This window comes from Erythrolamprus reginae, chromosome 2 (assembly GCF_031021105.1).
Source record: "Erythrolamprus reginae isolate rEryReg1 chromosome 2, rEryReg1.hap1, whole genome shotgun sequence".
NCBI classification, from domain to species: domain Eukaryota; kingdom Metazoa; phylum Chordata; class Lepidosauria; order Squamata; family Dipsadidae; genus Erythrolamprus; species Erythrolamprus reginae.
Genome location: NC_091951.1, coordinates 42003016 through 42023099, shown reverse-complemented (window position 1 = coordinate 42023099; position 20084 = coordinate 42003016). Strand labels below are relative to the sequence as shown.

The 20084-nt window shown below is 42.6% G+C and overlaps 1 protein-coding gene across 2 annotated transcripts; it reads left to right on the top strand.

The window, feature by feature from the left end:
- The first annotated feature begins 271 nt into the window (after window positions 1-271).
- LOC139160253 (zinc finger protein CKR1-like) lies at window positions 272-18087 on the top strand. Of its 2 annotated transcripts, XM_070737937.1 has the most exons (3): window positions 272-453; window positions 5370-5492; window positions 15862-18087. In XM_070737937.1, exons 2-3 carry the CDS (start codon window positions 5405-5407, stop codon window positions 17385-17387), a joined length of 1614 nt encoding a protein of 537 aa, XP_070594038.1. In that variant the 5' UTR covers window positions 272-453; window positions 5370-5404; the 3' UTR covers window positions 17388-18087. The 2 variants fall into 2 exon arrangements, with proteins under 2 accessions (XP_070594038.1, XP_070594039.1); XM_070737938.1 differs by lacking the exons at window positions 272-453; window positions 5370-5492 and adding an exon at window positions 13205-13285.
- Window positions 18088-20084: the final 1997 nt, after the last annotated feature.

Below are 20084 nucleotides of genomic sequence, written 5' to 3'. Positions count from 1 at the left end.
GATATGTATTATCACATGGTTAATCTCATTAACCTTCATTATGTATTGGACAAAATAAATAAATAAATAAACATAACCATCTAACCTAATTCCACCCAAAGAATCCCGGACCCGGTGCTTCAAACCCTTCCAGACAACCCCCCCCCCCCCCCCAATCTCTGGAGGGTCCCCGATGTGGGCTGTGCCCGCCAGAGGGCTCCTCTCTTCCTGTTTTACAAGGGGAAGCTGTTCTCTTTCTCAGCCGCGGCCGCCGCTCGCCCAGCCGCACTTACAGAGGCGGAGTTTCGCCGCTTAAGTCGCCCGCTTGCACATCCGGATCGATCTTAAGTGGCTGCTGCTGAGTCCGCCGCCGATCCCCATCCGCCCCCCCCCCTACACCGCTGCAATAGAGGGACTCCCCCCTCCCCGCCCCACCTGCAAACTTGCTGGAGCTGCACCGCAGGCTGATTGCAGGTGATTCAAGGCAAATCCTGGAGGAGGAGGAGGGGGTGGGGCCGTCGGCATCCGGGCCTGGAGGAATTATTATTATTATTATTATTTTTTGCAAGGATCGGTCCCGATGCTCCTCGCCTCGTGTGTGTGTGTGTGTGTAATAGGTGGGATCATGGATCGAAATAAAACCAATGCCGTGATTGCAGGGGGGGGGGAGATTTGAAAAGAAGAGAGCCCAATTGAGTATCGGTGGGACGTTTTGGGGCTGCAGGATGGGGATGAGGGGCGTGTGTGTGTGTATTTGTGTGTATGGTTGTGTGTGTGTGTGACGCGGGCCCTTGAGGCGAGTAGCGGAGTAAGAAGCTGCACTTGGAAGGGATGTTTCTTTTTCTGTCCTTTTTTTAAAGCAAAAGAGTGAATCGCTGCATTGTATTGCCGCCCCGCTCCCCTTATTTAAAGTACCTGATTTAAGACCCTTTAAACTAGGCCGATCAGATTGGGGGGGGGGCAATTTGCTGCTCCCGGATTGTGGTTACATGTTGCAGTGGTATACACCCCTAATTAATTTTAGTTGTGTGTCGGTATTCTAAGTCCCCTCTTGATTAAGGTGGTCCATTTCAATGTATATTCGGGAGCAGGGGTTATTTTATTACATTTTTATTTAATGTGATTGGGGGGGAAACAGCCTTGTGTTTTTTGAATTATAGTACATAATAGCATCCTGAATATATTAAATTATAGTACATAATAGCATTCTAAGTATACAGCTGTTTTTTTAATTATAGTACATAGTAGCATCCTGAATATACAGATTTTTTTGAATTATAGTACATAATAGCATCCTGAATATACAGAGATTTTTTTGAATTATAGTACATAATAGCATCCTGAATATACAGAGATTTTTTTGAATTATAGTACATAATAGCATCCTGAATATACAGAGATTTTTTTGAATTATAGTACATAATAGCATCCTAAGTATACAGCCGTTTTTTGAATTATAGTACATAGTAGCATCCTGAATATACAGAGATTTTTTGAATTATAGTACATAATAGCATTTTGAATATACAGAAGTGCAAAGGTGTTTATTGCATTTGTTTCTTCCCTTGTTATCTTCCCATCACTTCTGGGGATGCCCTTCTCCTGTATCTATATATTGCATCTTGCCACCTAAATCTTCTGGGCGGCTGATCAAATCAATAAAGCGACCTGAAGTGATTATCTGTAACTGTTGTGTAGATTTGATTTGTTGATGAAATAGTACGGTTACACTTTACACAGATCTGCCATCAAAATAACAGCATCATTCTTCAGTTTTGAAGAAGCTGAGTGTATGTTGATTGGGACAAATGAGCACAATAAAGTGTGGTCATTTAAAATAAAAAGGTTTGTGCTTACCGTAAATAGTAATAGAAGCCTTGTTAAATAGGCTGTATTTCCGTGTGTGCTTATCTGGAGGGTTAAGTTCAGCTGGATTCAATAGGACTAATCTCTGAAGAGATCTGCGTAAGGTCCTACAGAATGGTTTAAAATTTCCTTCCAGGGCTTACATTTTCTTTGTAAATGTGTTTTTTAGCTCTTTCACAAAACTATGGTTTTCTCACAGTAGCTTATGATACAAAGGCAGACCTGTTCAGTACCAAGAGGATTATAAAACCCCAGACATACAATTTCAAAGTCAGAATGCTTTGAAGTGTAAGATAGAAACATAGAAGTCTGATGGCAGAAAAATATCTCATGGTCCATCTAGTCTGCCCTTATACTATTTTCTGTATTTTATTTTAGGATGGATCTATGTTTATCCCAGGCATGTTTCAATTCAGTTATTGTGGATTTATCTACCACGTCTGCTGGAAGTTTGTTCCAGGGATCTACTACTCTTTCAGTAAAATAATATTTTCTCATGTTGCCTTTGATCTTTCCCCCAACTAACTTCAGATTATGTCCCCTTGTTCTTGTGTTCACTTTCCTATTAAAAACACTTCCCTCCTGGACCTTATTTAACCCTTTAACATATTTAAATGTTTCGATCATGTCCCCCCTTTTCCTTCTGTCCTCCAGACTATACAGATTGAGTTCATTAAGTCTTTCCTGATACGTTTTTGCCTCTTTCCAACCCACTGAGAGCATGTCAGATTGAGCAAGCTAAGTCTACCCATTATTTAGCATTGGATCAGGACTTGCTGCGGTACTGGGAATGAACTTCGATATGAGTGAATTTAAGTTCAGAGCACGGCATTGCTTAGGAACCTGCTGACTGCAGTCGGACTGGCTATTTGCTAAAAAGACTAACAAAGGAAGCCTCTTTGCTTCAGGCAGCTGCAGAAATTTGTAAGGACAGAAGACTAGTTCAAAATAGGTTCACATATATTGTTAGCTGAGCATTTTTTCCTTCCTGGAGGGAGGTGAAGATTCTGCTGCTACTGGACAATTAGGTAGATTTTTTTTTTAAAGTATTTTTTTAAGCTGCCTCTGAGGGGGCGAAAGATAAAATAAGCCAAGCTGGAAAAGGAAAGCCCTGCAGATGTTGAATAACCATTTGTCTGAAGTAGTACAGTGGTACCTCTACTTACGAACTTAATTCGTTCCATGACCAGGTTCTTAAGTAGAAACGTTTGTAAGAAGAAGCAATTTTTCCCATAGGGATCAATGTAAAAGCAAATAACGTGTGCGATTGGGGAAACCACAGGGAGGGTGGAGGCCCTGTTTCCTCCCAGGAGATTCCTAGAGAGGCCCCACAGAGACTTCTCCCCGCCTTTTCCGGCCCTGTTTCCTCCCAGGAGATTCCTAGAGAGGCCCCACGGAGGCTTCTCCCCGCCTTTTCCAGTCCTGTTTCCTCCCAGGAGATTCCTAGAGAGGCGCCACGGAGGCTTCTCCCCGCCTTTTCCGGCCCTGTTTCCTTGCAGGAGATTCCTAGAGAGGCCCCACAGAGGCTTCGCCCTGCCTTTTCCGGTTACAGTTTCAGAGGCTCAGGTTTGTAAGTGGAAAATGGTTCTTGAGAAGAGGCAAAAAAATCTTGAACATCCAGTTGTTATCTAGAAAAGTTCATAAGTAGAGGCATTCGTAGGTAGAGGTACCACTGTATACGGTTTCTTGCCTAAGCAGTGTGTTGGATTAGAACAGTGATGGCAAACCTATGGCACGTGTGCCACAGGTGGCACGCTGAGCCATATCTCAGGGCACGTAAGGTGTTGCCGTATGTCAGCTCTAGCGTGTATATGCTGGATTTTCAGTTGATTTTCAGTCTTCTCTTTGGCTATTTTCGCTCTCCCCAGGCTTCAGGAGAGGCACCTCAATCCTGGGGATGGTGAAAAATGACCCAACAGGCCTACCAGAAGTCCAGAGGCTTCATTGAGGCCTGTGCGCATGTGCGGAGTAAGGGCATTGCATTATGGGTGTGGGCATGCTATCTCATATGTGCGCACCCTTTTGGCACCCAAGCCAAAAAAGATTCACCATCACTGGACTAGAAGACCTCCAAGGTCCCTTCCAACTCTGTTGTTATTATTATTATTACCATTATTAGATATCACTAGCTATAGCTCCAGTGGAAAGGGTTTGCTTCAGTCCCTGACTGTTTCTTGGAATTATTTTTTCAGAAATAGTTGCCTCCCCTTTCTGCCTTCCTCCTGAGGGCTGAGAGGGAGGGATGGGCCCAAGGTCACCCAGCTGTCTTTGGGCCCAAGATATCACTAGATCCCACGGTCTCTTGCTTTGTAGCTTAGTGCCTTAACCTGCTTGGGGAAACTGAGAGGATTGAGGGAGTCTGACAGATCCTCCTTTTGCAAAAATGCTGGGGATTTTCAGAAATCTTTTCCCCTCCCCCAATGTCCTTGGAAGGATAACATCCATTCCAGGGTCTCTTTGTTGAGGGAGGAAAAGACAGTTAGGGAATCAATGTAAGCCTGCAATGTAAAAAGTCCTTAAAGGCCCGTGAAGCCTTTTCTGTATTGAAATTGGAAGCCATGGAAACCAAGGGCAGCGGCCTGGTCCCCAGATGCCTGCGTGAAAAGTCTGGTTGCATGAAAAGCACTTCAAACGGGCTTTTGCCCTTGGGGGCCTTGTATGGGAAATTCTGCTCCTGGTTGTTAAGGGGGAAGCTCTCTTTCTCTGTGTATTTATGGTTATGAGTTTTATTGGCATGGAGAGGCAATCACTGCTCCTGACCTGCTCCTAAATCCCTCTGTGGTAGGGTAGCTGCTGCTGTTTGAAGCCACTACTGCAATAACATTATTGTTCCCCTTTGGTTTTATTAATTATTTTTTTAAAAGCATACAAGCTGGAGGCAGATAAAATATGCTTTGTGCTTATGGAATGTTATGTTAAGGTTTATTTATTTTATTTATTTATTTATTTTGTCCAATACACAATGAGGGTTTTAGTGGGTATATATCTATATGCACATAGTAAAATACATGATGAAGGTTATAGAGGAGATACTCATAGTAAAATATATCTAAGAAAGAATAGAAAAGAAGATATAGTAATAGAACATATCAATAAAAGAATAGAAGAAGAGATATAGGAATAGAAGAAAAGATATAGGAGATATAGGAGAGCAACAGGACAGGGGACGGAAGGCACTCTAGTGCACTTGTACTCGCCGCTTACTGACCTCTTAGGGATCTGGATAGGTCAACCATAGATAATCTAAGGGTAAAGTGTTGGGGGTTTGGGGATGATACTATGGAGTCCGGTAATGAGTTCCATGCTTCGACAACTCGGTTACTGAAGTCATATTGATAAAATAAGTCATATTGATAAAATAAGTCATATTGATAAAATAAGATGCGATGATGGCCACCTGTATGAGAGAGAGCCGTTCAAATATGCGGAAAAAAAAGCTGCAAAATACAATTGGTGGGAGGGGTCCTCCAGGTAAAGGAAGTCTACTTCAGTGAAATCCATTGCATTTAATTTCTTTTTGATAGGTGCTGATAAGCCTCTTGAGAACACGGTTGGTATCATGGAGCCATGGGTGTATCTAGATCAGCGTCAGAAGGCTCTGTATCGAGATGTTATGCAAGAAAGCTACGAGACTTTAATGTCTCTTGGTAAGAATACACCTTCCTTTTTCTTTTATTTTGGAGTCACTGTTCTTTTTGTTTCTTTTTTAAAAAATTTCTCTACATTTATATATTTTCAGTACATCTTAATATACATAATTCATTATTCAAATACAATAAACTAGATCACATTCCAGGTTAGCTTTATATTGTTTCATCTGTATCCAACTTCCCTCCTTTTATCTCAGGCAGCTATTTCGCTTCTACTGCCTACTTTCTTACTCCTTCTCCTGCCTTCTACTACTACCTTTCTCTTCTCCTTCCTGCTTCTTTCTCATTTTTCTCCACTCTCTCCCCTTTCTCTCCTTCCTTCCTGCTTCCCATCCACCCTCTAAATCCTTCCCTAAGTGGATAATTCTATTGGCATTGCCTAACAGATTAAAATGTTTCTCTAGCTCTTGGAGTCACTGTTCTTGTTTGCTTGTATTTGTATTTGATTTCTTATAATAAAGACAGTCTTTTGTCATTTGCCATCAGTAGCATTTAACTAGTGTGACCTGCAAGGAAAGGACTCAGTCTCCTTACTGTTCTTAAGACAAAGGGGTATGGATCTCCCTAAGGAAATTTACAGCTCAAAAAAACCAAAACACTCAAATAACACATCCTAGATCTGAATGAATGAAATATTCTCACTGAATATTTCATTTGCACAACTATTGCATTTGCACAACAGCATGTGAAATTGACTGTCAGTCAGCGTTGCTTCCTAAGTGGACAGTTTGATTTCACAGAAGTTTGATTTACTTGGAGTTATATTGTGTTTTTTAAGTTTCCCTTTATTTTTTTTTGAGCAGTGCATTTAAATAAACAATCTCTCATAACTCTTCCCCCACCACCTCCAGATCTCTACTCAATATAAAGTGAGCTGGGCATTATTATATTTAGTCTCATAAGGATGTTACAAGAATATCGGTAAAATGGATAGGTAGAAAACATTTGGGATTTGGTAGAGGCCCTACCATTGAAGGATAGCTCAGGGGTCGGCAATCTTAAACACTCAAAAAAGCATTTGGAGCCACAGAAAAGAAAACACTGGGAGACACAAAACCCTTTGACATTTAAAATGAAGGTAACAGTGCACATATCATTTTTTACCTTTAGGGTATGTATAAAAAAACTATAGTGTGTTGCATTTGTGAAATCAATGAACTGCTACAGAAAAAAATCTTTTTTTTTGTTATCTGCAAGCCACAAAAACATTTTCAACTCTGAAAAAAAAAGATGGGTCGAAAAGCTCAATAAATTGCTGCTGGCAGGTGTTGCACATTGGCAGTTGTGACACATATTTTTGAGTGACAGGGATCCACAGGAGATGGATAAAGAGCCACATGCGGCTCCAGAGCCGTGGGTTGCACACACTTAACATAGCTTCTAACATTCGAATTGCTCCTGGCTACCCCTCTAAGACTCCTGTGTGTATAAGAATGCCTCAGGCTGGATGTTGTTTCATTTGATGTCAGTATTCTGCAGAAGGAAGAGTGACTTCTTAAACTGCTTTTGCATTGAGAGTGTGATGTAAGACAGAGGCCCCCGGCCCCCGGACTGAAGCCTGTTTGGAACCAGGATGCGGAAGTGGTGTGTTTGTGTATGTGTGTGTGTGTGTGCATGCTTGAAGCTGCACTTGTGAAAATGGTACGTGTGCACACGAAAAACCAACCCTTCGCCCCCGCCGGAAAGATTGGAGATCACTGATATAATAAATCATCTCCACCTCTTTTTCAGTTGGGAAAGTGGTGGTTGATCCCATGGATATCATAGTAATACATTAAATATGCTGTATTGAAGTTCTTCTTAAGCTTTCTCAGATATGAAGGCAAATATATATGTCCCAGGATAATGTTGTATGATCTAGTCTGTGTCAGTCACTGCGACCAGAGGTTAAGTGTTCTGAGTTTTTGGACTGAAGATGGCTGGAGTTCACCTTCAGGGAACTTCTCTCTACCAGAATGACACATTTAAGAAGCACACAGATTTTATTCAACTCAGTGTTCAAAATAGGAATGATTTGAGCTCTGGCCACTTACTGTATTTTTCAGAGTATAGGATGCACTTTTTTCACCCTTAAAAGGGAGTGGAAATGTTGGTGCATCTTTATTTATTTATTTATTTATTAAATTTGTATGCCACCCCTCTCTGTAGACTCAGGGCGGCTCACAACAGTAATAGAAAAAACAATGTACTATACAAATCTAATAATTAAAACTAAAAACCCATAGTTTAAAAAACATGCACACAACATACCATACATAAACAATATAGGCCTGGGGAAGTTATCTCAGTTCCCCCATGCCTGACGGCAGAGGTGGGTTTTAAGGAGCTTATGAAAGGCAAGGAGGGTGGAGGCAGTTCTAATCTCAGGGGGGAGCTGGTTCCAGAGGGTCGGGGCCGCCACAGAGAAGGCTCTTCCCCTGGGACCCACCAATCTTATACACCGAATACAGTCATTTTGGGCCTCCCGAAGCCCCACCCCCTTATCCCATTTTTGCAGAGTGTCACCTGAGGGCTTGGGAAGGCAAAAACAGCCCTGTTTTTGTGAAAAATGAGCAAAAAGGGGCAATTTTTTGCAAAACGCAAGACATTTTTTTGCCTTTCCTCAATCCCTAGAAGCACTCTGCAGGCCTCCCAATCATTCTCTGTGCCCTGTTTTTCACAAAAACAAGTGAAAAATGGTCCTGTTTTTGCCAAAAAATGGAGTGCACAGTGGGTTGGGGAGGTCTGTAGATTGCTCTTGTGGGTCGTGGAGGACAAAAAATGTTTTTCTTACTTACCTCTTCAAAATCTTGGTGCATTTCATACACCGGTTTGTCTTATAGTCTGAAAAATACGGTAATGGACTTAGGAGCTGGCGGAAAGATAAATAATGTGCTGAATCACCATTTGTGATCTTAGATATGATGATTGGATGGAACATGTAGGATCCCAGATCCCTGAAGAGTTAAGGACATGGTTGAAGGGAAACAAGTGCACATGATTTCCAAAAGAACATCAGACTTCTTACAGCTAAGGTTTAATTGGACATTTAGCAGAGAGTTCCAATTTTTGAGTGATTTTTCAGACGAAATTTGTTTTCCCCAGTTTTGTGTGAGGTTTTGGCCAGAATCCAGGGCATTTTTTGAGGGGGGTGCACAATGCATAAAGCTGTAATGCTCTCTACATGGGGCTACCTTTGAAAAGTGTTCGGAAACTTTAGATCGTGCAGAATGCAGGTGCAAGAGCAATCATGGGCTTCCCCAAATATGCCCATGTTACACCAACACTCCGCAGTCTGCATTGGTTGCCGATCAGTTTCCGGTCACAATTCAAAGTGTTGGTTATGACCTATAAAGCCCTTCATGGCATCGGACCAGAATATCTCCGGGACCGCCTTCTGCCGCACGAATCCCAGCGACCAGTTAGGTCCCACAGAGTGGGTCTTTTCCGGGTCCCGTCGACTAAACAATGTCGTCTGGCAGGACCCAGGGGAAGAGCCTTCTCTGTGGCGGCCCCAGCCCTCTGGAACCAACTCCCCCCAGAGATCAGAATTGCCCCCACCCTCCTTGCCTTTTGTAAGCTCCTTAAAACCCACTTCTGCCATCAGGCATGGTGGAATTGAGATATTCCTTTCCCCCCAGACCTATACAATTTATTTATTATATGTTGTTTTATTATTGTTGTTAGCCACCCCGAGTCTACGGAGAGGGGCGGCATACAAATCTAATAAATAAATAAATAATAAATAAATTGTGTACATCATCGCATCTTGGGAAAGACATGCTGAACAGGCTTTATTCTGAACACTTCACAGGCTTGTTGAGCTAGAAATCCCAGTTCAAAATGTGTACATTGCCTCCGCACTGTTGGTTTATTGACGGATAGTGTAGGAAGAGTAAATAACTTGTACCTTTCATGACTCAAGACTGGAACCTCTTAGCTCTTTACATCTAATAGTCCTTTTATCCAGTAGCGGGTTCCTACCGGTACGTTCGATGCCATCCCACCGGCATAGTTCCCTCTAAGCTGAGCAGTGAGCAATCGCTCACTTAAAAATCATCATCAACTCAGAGTTTTCCAAACCTGCCCAGAAGCCGAGAGGGAAAGAGTGAGAGGGAAGGAGAGAGAGAGGAAGAGAGAAAAACAGATAGAAAAAAGAGAGGAAGGAAAAGAGAAAGAAAAAGAATGGGAGTAAGGAAGAGAGAAAGAAAATCAAAATCTAGTTTGAAACTAGCTCAACTATTTAAGTGGCATTTTGATATTGATAGAGTTGTCCTATTATGAGCTCACTGTTATAGACACACAGAATTTATTTATTTATTTATTATTTCTGTGTCGCCCAGTCCCAAAGGGACTGCCGCTCAGACACTATACTTTTCCGCCCACCCCCCAAAAAAATTAGAGGGAACACTGCCCACCGGTAGTGAAAATTGAGTTGTTCGCGCATCTCTGGCCTGTGTTTGTAGGCGTCCAAGTGAGGTTTTGCTTCCTTAGCTGCCTTTGATTTTATGGATGGTGTGTTTGGGCTGCATGACTGTTTTTAATAGGGGTTTTTTAAAGACTGTTTTAACATTGGATTTGTATATGATGTTTTATTGTTGTGAGCCGCTCCAAGTCCTCAGAGAGAGGCGGCATACAAATCTAACAAATTATTATTATTATTATTATTCTGCGCATGCACAGGAAACAAATTCTTGCAAGGGGACTTGTGTGCACATGAGAATTCAGCTATTTTTTGCTTCTGCGCATGTGTGGGAGCAAAACACCCCACCAAAATCTTGCACACACACACACACGTCCCCTCGTGAGATTTTTCTTCCTGTGCATGCACAGAAACAAAATCTTGCTCAGATGTGCATGTGTACATGCCGGAGTTGTGGAGCTGCGCACACAGTACACTGGTAGCAGCAGGAGCTGCAACCCTTGCCTACTTCTGTTCTGTCAGGCTCTCTGGTAGAATCCTCCCAAAAATTCACAGGCACAAATTTCAGACACGCACACGTTTGAAAATTCAAAACAATGTTCTTTATAATGAAAAATCACTTAAACTAAGCCCTCTTTTGGTATAGCAAAGAGCACTGGTCTCCAAACAAACTGGTAATTTGTACAAGTCCCTTATCAGTTCTGTGATACTTAGCTTGCAGCTGTGAGGCCATTCACAGTCCTTCTTTCACAAAGTGAAACACACTTTGCTCTGGTTTAGTTTCAAAGCGGGGAAAAATCAGCACACAAAGGCCAAAGTCAGTAAAGCAGTCACAAAACACAACGATCAGATAATCCTCCACAATGGCCAAACCCACAGGCTGCTATTTATAGCAGCCTCACTAATTACCACAGCCCCACCCAACCACAGGTGGCCTCATTTTCTTTGATAATAATCTCTCAGTTTTTGTTGCCTATGCATCACTTTTCACATGCGTGGCTGTATCATTAACTCTTGTTCCGAATCCAAGGAGGAGCTAGATAATTGATCTCCTTCTGAGCTGTCTGCCACACTGTCCTCCTCCCTGTCACTCATGTCTTCTTGGTCAGAGGAGCCCTCATCAGCAGATTCCACCGCGGGAGGGGGGACAAAACAGGCCTGCAGCATGTGGATGTCTCCCCCACATCCACAGTCCTTGGGGCAGGAGCTGGGCCAGAGCTAACCACAACAACTTCTAACCACCACCACCTGTTCTCCCACTTGGATCATCTTCCTCACTGTATTTATTTATTTATTTATTGGATTTGTATTGGTCTTCAGATATAATTTAATTTAATTTAATTTATTCGACTTCTATGCCACCTAATCCGTAGGACTCAGGGCGGCTTGCAACAATAAAAACAATACAATAACACAATAATAAAAAGAAGTCGAACCACTACAGTAGATTTAATTGGATTTGTATGCCGCCCCTCTCCGAGGACATGACCCTAACAACCATCATAAACCCCAAAAACTATAATCATGCTGGCTGAGGAATGATCAAATGTTTGCTGTGATATCTGCCAACAACTTCTGTCATTATGCCAGGACCAAAGCAGAGGTGGGTTCTACTAACCTTCACCACCGCTTCAAATTGCGATGTTTCGCACACGTCTCCTTGTGCAATACTGCTTCCACACTTGCTCAGTAACTATAATATGCCTGAAACACAGCTGAGGAGCTGATCAGCTGTGCTTCAGGCAAAGGAATAAAGGTAAGTATAAACCCGGTTCTTTTTTCAAGCAGCAGCAAGGGAAAAAACTTCCAAACAGTAAAGAATTCAGGAAAAAAATCCCCCCCCCCTCTGCAAAAAAAGATGGCGCCCACAAACCAGTACCCACCAAACTGGATCCATGATGCCGTTGTGATATCACCAGCAGGTTGCTATAGGTTCGGGGGATTCAGTCCGAAACGGGAGGAATCCACCTTTGGATGAAAGTAGAAAAGCTTACAGTTTGCATCTTGATATTACAAGGTCTGTTTTGTCCCTGTAATTTGCATCAGATGCCTATGAATGCCAGCATTCTTGGATGCCTTGTTGGAGGAGATAGCTGAAGCCTCTCTGGGCCAAACAAAGTCAGCAATAGCAAACAGATTGTGTGAGGCTATGGCGGTGGAGATAGTAGAGTGCGTCTCTGCATGGAACTCCATATTGAGTGCTCTTTGCTCATTTCAATGAGAAAGTGGCAAAGACAGAATAGAAAATATTATTGTGACCACTCCATTGATTCAGGACGTACTGCTGTTCACTTTTCTAATGAAGCTGCTTAATAAAGCTGCACAGTTCAGTAACTTTCCTGAATTCTTCCTAGCATGCTCTGGTCCTGCCTCATAATCCTGTCTCTTCTGCATAATCTTGCAGTTAGTAAAATAAAAAAAAATGTACTCCTTGAACAGGCAATGTTGGCCATGTGTGATTGTATCATTCCAAATGCAAGATTCTAGATAATGGAGCTGTGATTGTAGAGTAGAAAGAAAGGAGGTTGAGGAATTTAATTTTTTGGGATGTTAGCTCATCCTAACCAACTTTGGGATGTTAGCTCATCCTATGACAATCATTAAGTGTTGTACCATATGATTCTTGACAAATGTATATTTTATTTTATGTACGCTGAGAGCATATGCACCAAGACAAATTCCTTGTGTGTCCAATCACACTTGGCCAATAAAAATTCTATTCTATCCTAACCATCCTTGATATGATTGTGTGTATGTTTTTATATACTGGTTTTTTTTAGATTTTTAATGTAAAATTGCTATTTTAGATTTTAAATATTAGATTTGTTACCATGTATTGTTTTTTTATCACTGCTGTGAGCCGCCCTGAGTCTGCGGAGAGGGGCGGCATACAAATCTAATAAATAAATAAATAAAATAAATAAACTCTGGCTACTTCAAGTCCTATGGATTTCAAATTCCAGATTTCCTGAGCCAGCATAGAATTCTGCTTTAGATGTGCAAAGATCTTGATTTTTTTGGTTCCCTCCCCACATCAAAAATCAAGGCTTAAATGCTTGGGATCCTCTCAGGTGTCCTTTGAAAAAGGCCATATAAATTGTAGAAAACTTATCCAGGTGGGACAGGTTACTCAAAAGCTCAGGCATCCCACCCCTGAATATACTCCCTCTTTCTCTGAGTTTTGATTCCTCCCATTTCCTCTTTGGAAGGTTTTTTAAAAAAAAAAATTGGTGGGCTCCACCCATTAGAAAAATAGCCATTCCAGTGCCTAAAGGCCCTTCAGTCTTTCCTGGAGAAGAGAGGAGAATAAAGGCTCATCCAATGGCAAAGGACAGGAGACCAAGAATAGCTGCCCAGAAATATAAGTTCCAGCAGTTTACTGATCCTGGTTAGTATCCCTGGTCAATGAAAAAAAAAAAGATGAGAAGTAGGACAGATGGGAGAGCTGAGGCATTCCTTCCTCTTGGAAAGGTTATTTCATGATTTTTCTGCCTGGACTTTACTGCATCCTATTAGTTGCTTGCTACTCTAGTTCTGTGTTGTTAGCTACACTTATGTCCCAAAAGGCCTTAGGCTGAAATTATCTGCTTTAAAGCCCCCCCCCCCCCCCGCTCCTTCCTTGTATCTTTTATCTTTCTTTCTCTAGGAGCCCCCTTTCTTTTTCTGCTGACATCCTAAATCACCTTTTGGGGTTGCCTCCCCCCCCACTTTACCCTCCATGTTAAGCAAGTGTGTGTGTATGTGTGTGTGTGAGGGGGTAACTATGGCCTCTTTACAACCTGTGTACTTCAACCCCAAGAATTCCTGAGCCAGCCAGCATGAATTCTGCATGTTGTAAGAGGGGTCATATACACTGAATGTTAAACATTCATCCTTGGAGTTTGCCCCATCCTATTTCCTTCTCAGTCCATTTTTCCCCAATTCTTTTTCCTCTATGGAATGGGATGGAATTTATTTATTGGATTTATATACTGCCCCTCTCCCAGGACTCAGGGTGGAATAAAATATAATGGAATGGAATGGAATAGAATATAGGAATAGAGTGGAAATATAGTAGAATTAGAGTAGAGTAGAATTAAAGTACAGTAGAGTAGAAGTAGAAATAGAATAGAAATAGAAAAAAAAGGGATCCCTTTTTTTCAATAAAACAATAAACTATTTTTTAAAAAATGGAATAGAATAGAATTTTTTTTATTGGCCAAGCGTGATTGGACCCACAAGGAATTTGTCATTGGTGCATATGCTCTGTGTACATAAAAGAAAATATAAGTTTGTCAAGAATCATAAGGTACAACACTTAATGATTGTCATAGGGTACAAATAAGCAATCAAGAAGCCTCATATCCCCCACTTGGTTTCAAGTCTTTTTAATTCCTTTAGCCTTTAGACTCAGAGTATCTCAGGAATTTGGACCAAGATTCTTAGTCTATGTTGGGTGTTATCTGCTATTTGGTGGGAATGGATTGGAGATGGTGGAAATGTTGCTTTTACTCAGAGAGTCCAAGAGAAACATTCCTCTATGCAGTGAAAATTGTTCTCTTGCTAAATAAAGGGTAAAGGGTATGTGAGAGGCAAAATATAATTGCAACTGTAGTGTCTAATTGGTATCTATTGTAATTAGGGATTAGGCTAGTTGCGGAGAGGGGCGGCATATAAATCCAATAAATCTAATCTAATCTAATCTAATCTCCTCTGCTTTAGCGCCCTCTAATGCATTAGGCTAACAGCAGTAGTAACATTTGCTGGTTTGGGAGAACTGCTAAGTATTGCATATGTTAGAAATTGTGATCTGATGCATGTGTTGCCACCAGGTTGAGGAAGGCTGTGAATACATTTGCCAAATTTATTTAGTTTGTTTATTTAAAATATTTATATAAACCTTTTTTCTTTTCTGTTGCTGCTCCTAAAGCACTGTGAAATCAGTCCAAAAGTGAAAATAAAATAATTTTGCTTTTGCAAATTTCAAGTGGTTGCATGGGTGGAGAAGTAAAAGGTTCCTATAGCCTTATTTTAAATATTGTGACGTTAATTTTTAGGTATATGCATTCCTTTCAGTAGTGAAGATGCTTATAAAGAAACATTAGAACAAATAAGAGAATGTAAACAGCTTTATTAAAAAAAATAAGTAATACTTTTGACATTTGCTAGGAATTTGGATATTTCAGTGATGAAACACCAAATTAAAAGATGACATGATAGCAGTGTTCCCATATCTCAGGGGTTGCCACAAAGAAGAGGGAGTCCGACCATTCTCCAAAGCACCTGAGGGTAGAACAAGAAGCAGTGGATGGAAACTAAACAAGGAGAGAAGCAACTTAAAACTAAGGAAAAATTTCCTGATAGTCAGAACAATTAACCAGTAGAACTATTGTTGTTGTTATTGTTGTTGTTGTTGTTGTTGTTGTTGTTGTTCTTCTTCTTCTTCTTCTTCTTCTTCTTCTTCTTCTTCTTCTCCTCCTCCTCCTCCTCCTCCTCCTCCTCCTCCTCCTCCTCCTTTTTATTATTAACAAAAAACAATAATACACAGCAAAAAGATTGATATGCTGGATTTTGTATCACCATATCACAAGTCGAACACTTCCCAAGCGTCCAGGATTGTGTGATGTATTTTCGTATGATGTGCACTGATCCAAGTACGGTGGCTTTTTGCAACTGACAGATCATGATTTTGTAAATGTTTATTGTTTTCAAATGCCGTCTGAGGTCTTTTGGCACAGCACCCAGTGTGCTGATTTCCACAGGGACCACCTGTACTGGTTTATGCCAGAGTCGTTGTAGTTCGATTTTAAGATCATGATATCAGCTAAGTTTTTCTTGTTGTTTTTCATCAATTTGACTGCCACCTTGTATGGCGACATCAATGTCATTATTATTATTATTATTATTATTATTATTATTATTAATAATAATAACGTGGGACGGGTGTTGGACAGGAGTTTAATTTTTTTGCCTTTGTCTCAGCAGCTAATCGACTGCTAAACAACAGTAACCACAATCATGATGATGATGAGGAGGACGACGATGACGACGAAGAGGAAGAGCATGAAGAATTGCGGCCAGGTACCTCTCAAAGTGCGCCCAGAAAGGTCAAACCCTTGACGAGACGGGAGACTCCCAAGCAGCCAAAGATCATTCCAGTGGTGAAGAAGGACAAAGCTACCCAGCGTGGACACGCCTTGAAAAAAAGCCTCGAGAGACGTTGCTCAGATTGTACGAGGACCCTCCATTCCGCCGGCAGAGGGCGCCAGAGGAGCGAAGCCAATGCCGCCCGGGAGAAACCCTTCCAGTGTAGCGACTGCGGGAAATGCTTCATCTGGAGCTCCCACCTGGAGCGCCATCGGCGGATGCACACGGGAGAGAAGCCCTTCAAATGCCTCAACTGCGGGGAAGCCTACAGCCAGAACTTCCACCTCTTGCAGCACAGCTGTGCCCAGCTGATCGAAAAGCCCTTCAAGTGCCCCGAGTGCGGGAAACGCTTCGCCCAGAGCTCAGCCCTGGAGAACCATCAGAAGGGCCATACCGCCGAGAAGCCCCATAAGTGCTCGGACTGTGGGAAGTGCTTCATCTGGGCTTCCCACCTGGAGAGGCACCGGAGGGTCCATACGGGAGAGAGGCCTTTCAAGTGCCCCGAATGCGGAGAGTCGTACAGCCAGAGTGCCCACTTGGCCAAGCACCGGCGTAACCACATGGGCGAGCGTCCTTACAACTGCCCCGCCTGCTGGAGAAGCTTTGCTCAGATCTCAGAGCTGGAGGAACACAAGAAGACCCATCTGGGCTGCGAGGACTGCGGCAAGGTCTACCGGAGTCGGCAGACGCTGATGCGGCACCAGCGGGGACACCACCGCGAGCGCACCCACCTCTGTGAGGAATGCGGGAAAGGTTTCGTGTGGGCCTCCCATCTGGAGCGCCACCGTCGGGTGCACACTGGGGAGCGCCCATTCCCCTGCCCCATCTGCGGGGAGAAGTTTGCCCAGAAGGTCCACCTCCTTCATCACAACAAGACTCACTCTCACACCCGGCCCTATAAATGTGGGGATTGCGACAAATGCTTTGGGGACAGCTCTGCTTTCCTGGCTCATCAGCGAGGTCACGCCATGGAGAAGAACCACAAGTGCCGGTATTGCTCCAAGAGCTTCGCCTGGAGCTCCCACTTGGAAAGGCATCAGCGGATCCACACGGGAGAGAAACCCTACAAATGCCCGGATTGCCCTGAGCGCTTTAGCCAGACCTCCCAGCTCTTCAAACATCAGCGCAGACACCTGGGCAAGAGGCCCTACAAGTGCAGCGAATGTGGGCGCAGCTTCGGCACCACCCTGGAAGTCCTCGTCCATCAGCGGACCCACTTTGGGACCAAGCCCTTCCGGTGCTCCAGCTGCGGGAAGGGGTTCACCCGCCGAGCCAACCTGCTCAAGCATCAAAGGTGCCATGTTAAGGATTCCCCTAAGGAACATTTAATGGAAGTGAAGTGTGAAGGCTTCTCCAGTATTTAACAGTTGAGAACCCCTGCAAGAGAAGGCCATTGCCGATGTTCTGAGGCTGCGGAGAGACCAGTTCTTGTTCAGCTCTTGCAACAGGACCTGATGCTATGAACACAGTGGGGGAGAAGAAGGTTTTAGGAAATGTCTAGGGTAGGGGGAGGCAAAGTTGGCTCTTTTATGACATGTGGACTTCAACTCTCAGAATTCCTGAACACAATCATGCTAGCTCAGGAATTCTGGGAGTTGAAGTCAACATGGCATAGAAGAGCCAACTTTGCCTACCTCTGGTCTAGGACAGTGGGAAGCTCACAGAAAAGTCTTGGTGGAGACGTATGGCTGTCAAGACGACCAATGATAACCATGTCCATTGGCGACGAGAATCCCGATTTAGAGTCCACACAGATGACTTTATTTCGCATTTAGTTGATACTGTACATATCAATGTGCCCCAAGGTCGGGGGAAAAGCTTTATTTACTGTTCCTTTTTACGTTCAGTAGCCTTGCCTCGGATAGACCCAATTCTCTCCCCTCACAACCCTCTGGATAATGAAGCTTTAATAATTGCTGAAGACTGACCTCCAGACCTTAATATGCCTGATTGAGACTTTAGTAAATGCTGGACAAGTCTGCATGGGGGCCTGGAAAATGAGCATTTTTAAGCCTCTTGAATGTGGAGAAAAAGCTTTATTGACTAAAGAACCTAAACACCTGAGGCTTTGTGCTGGCCAATTGTATTTTAGTGAATTCCATAATTAGAAGGTACTGTTGTACCTGAATATCTAGAGACTATCTTAATATCAAACTATTCCATTCTTGATACATTATTGGGGGCAGGGGGACACAACATGGATAAAAACCCTTCCTATTTTTTTTTCTTGATTCTTAGAATCCTAGCTGTTTGGTTTCTGCTTAGATACTATCCGCACCCAGAAATATTCGGATTTCTTTTCCAGAATTAACTATAGAAACACTTGACTCTCCTTTTGTTATGTGGAGTGTTGGTTTAACGAGTCCCAGTGCACCAGGCACACTTGATTTTGGTGCTTTAACCTTGGATGATTTTGATAGATTGGTCACAGCGGTTCGTTCTTATGCAGAGAAAGGGGATCTGCTTAACCAAGAGAATGGAGTGGGGTATCGGTTAATTTGGGTTGAGATGGCCAAAACGATGGAGGGTAGACAATAGACAGGTTCCAGAAGAATCCAGATATGGGAATAAGGAACACACTTGTGGATAGTCTACGGAGAGGGGTGGCATACAAATCTAATAAACAAACAAACAAACAAACAAATAATAATAATAATAATAATTTATTAGATTTGTATGCCGCCCCTCTCCGCAGTCTATGGATGGTGAAAGAAGTCAGAATTCAGAGGTGCCAGCTTTTTGTTTTTCAAGAAAATTAGGAGCCGTTTCAGGCATCGATTCTGGGTCAGCTGTGTAATTTTTGTTTCAGAATTATGAGCAACATTTAATCAAGGTGTTGACAAACAGCACTTTGTGGCATAAAAAGGAAAGGAACAAGGATACCCAGAAATTTTGGATTGTTGCGAGTGTAAGGGGGGAAAGAAGCAGAACATGAATCTAATCTTGAGAAGAGCAGTCTAGAAATATAATGAAAGAGCACAAAAACTCAATGGAAGGGAGGTAAGTTCCTCCTGGCTGGGCAAAGTTAACCTCTAGCATTTACCACTGGAGCATGACAGAATGGGGAAGAGGGATGGAAAAGGGCTTTAGTGAAACCTGAAGAAGCTTGGGATTTGAGCAAATTTGCTTGAGAAAATAGCTCAGGGCTCCCCAAACCTGGCAACTTTAAGACCTCTGGTCTTCAATTCCCAGCTGGCTGGAGAATTCTGGGAGTTGAAGTCCACAAGTCTTAAAAGTTGCCAGGTTTGAAGACCTCTGAGACAGGTGATTGCTGAGGGAGGCTATAGAGAGTGAAGTTGGGCATCGGGGAGAATTCTAGGCATGGGGGATGGATGGGAGGGACCTCAAGCAAAGCCACTCTTGAATCCTGATGACCAGTGAAATCTGAAAACGGAAGGAGGGTTGTCTTTCCAGTTACTGAGGTTGTGAATTGTAATTTCTCCAGCTGCTAAACTTTCCAAAAAATCCTACCTCAGATTCTTGTTCCAGAGGACTTAACTGGACGAATCCATCTTGCCCTTCACGCTTACTGAAGAGATGCCCACAAAATACTGGGAGCCTGGTTTGGGGAAGAGTTTGGAGTTACTGCAAACATGCTGTGATTCTGCATGTAAACAACAGCAAATCAGAGGATTAATATAGATGGATGATGTATTAGTAAAAGGTCTTGTAACCCTGTCTCTTTCTCGTCCTATTTGCCTGTGCTTCCCAACCAATTTCTTTTGCTTTACTCCCATGTTTCCTTCAGATGTTCATTTGCTCTATTGTTTTTGAGGTACCTGTTTGACATGATGTGCCTCTCTTGATTTTGCTCTTGCCCCATTCCCCCTTTTGTTTTTGTCTAAAGCAAACAAGCATTTCTTTTTCTGTTTTAGGACCCCTTTCCCCAACTGACTAGTAGAGAGGAAAAAGTTCCCAATCACTGATTTTCTTTGTTGATGGTTAGGAGTAATCAAGTAAAAAAATTGTAGCATTTGTATGTCTGATTTTTCTGCTGTGCGCCATGCTGCAGGGTTTGATTTTTCATTTCAGCAAGCTTGCTGGATGGTTTTCAGAGGAAA

Bases quoted from the DNA above. Each gene is read 5' to 3' on its own strand.
- LOC139160253 (XM_070737937.1), top strand. From the start codon at position 5,405: ATGGAGCCATGGGTGTATCTAGATCAGCGTCAGAAGGCTCTGTATCGA. The intron at 5,493-15,861 runs GTAAGAATACAC...TTGTCTCAGCAG, and splicing joins CGAGACTTTAATGTCTCTTG to CTAATCGACTGCTAAACAAC.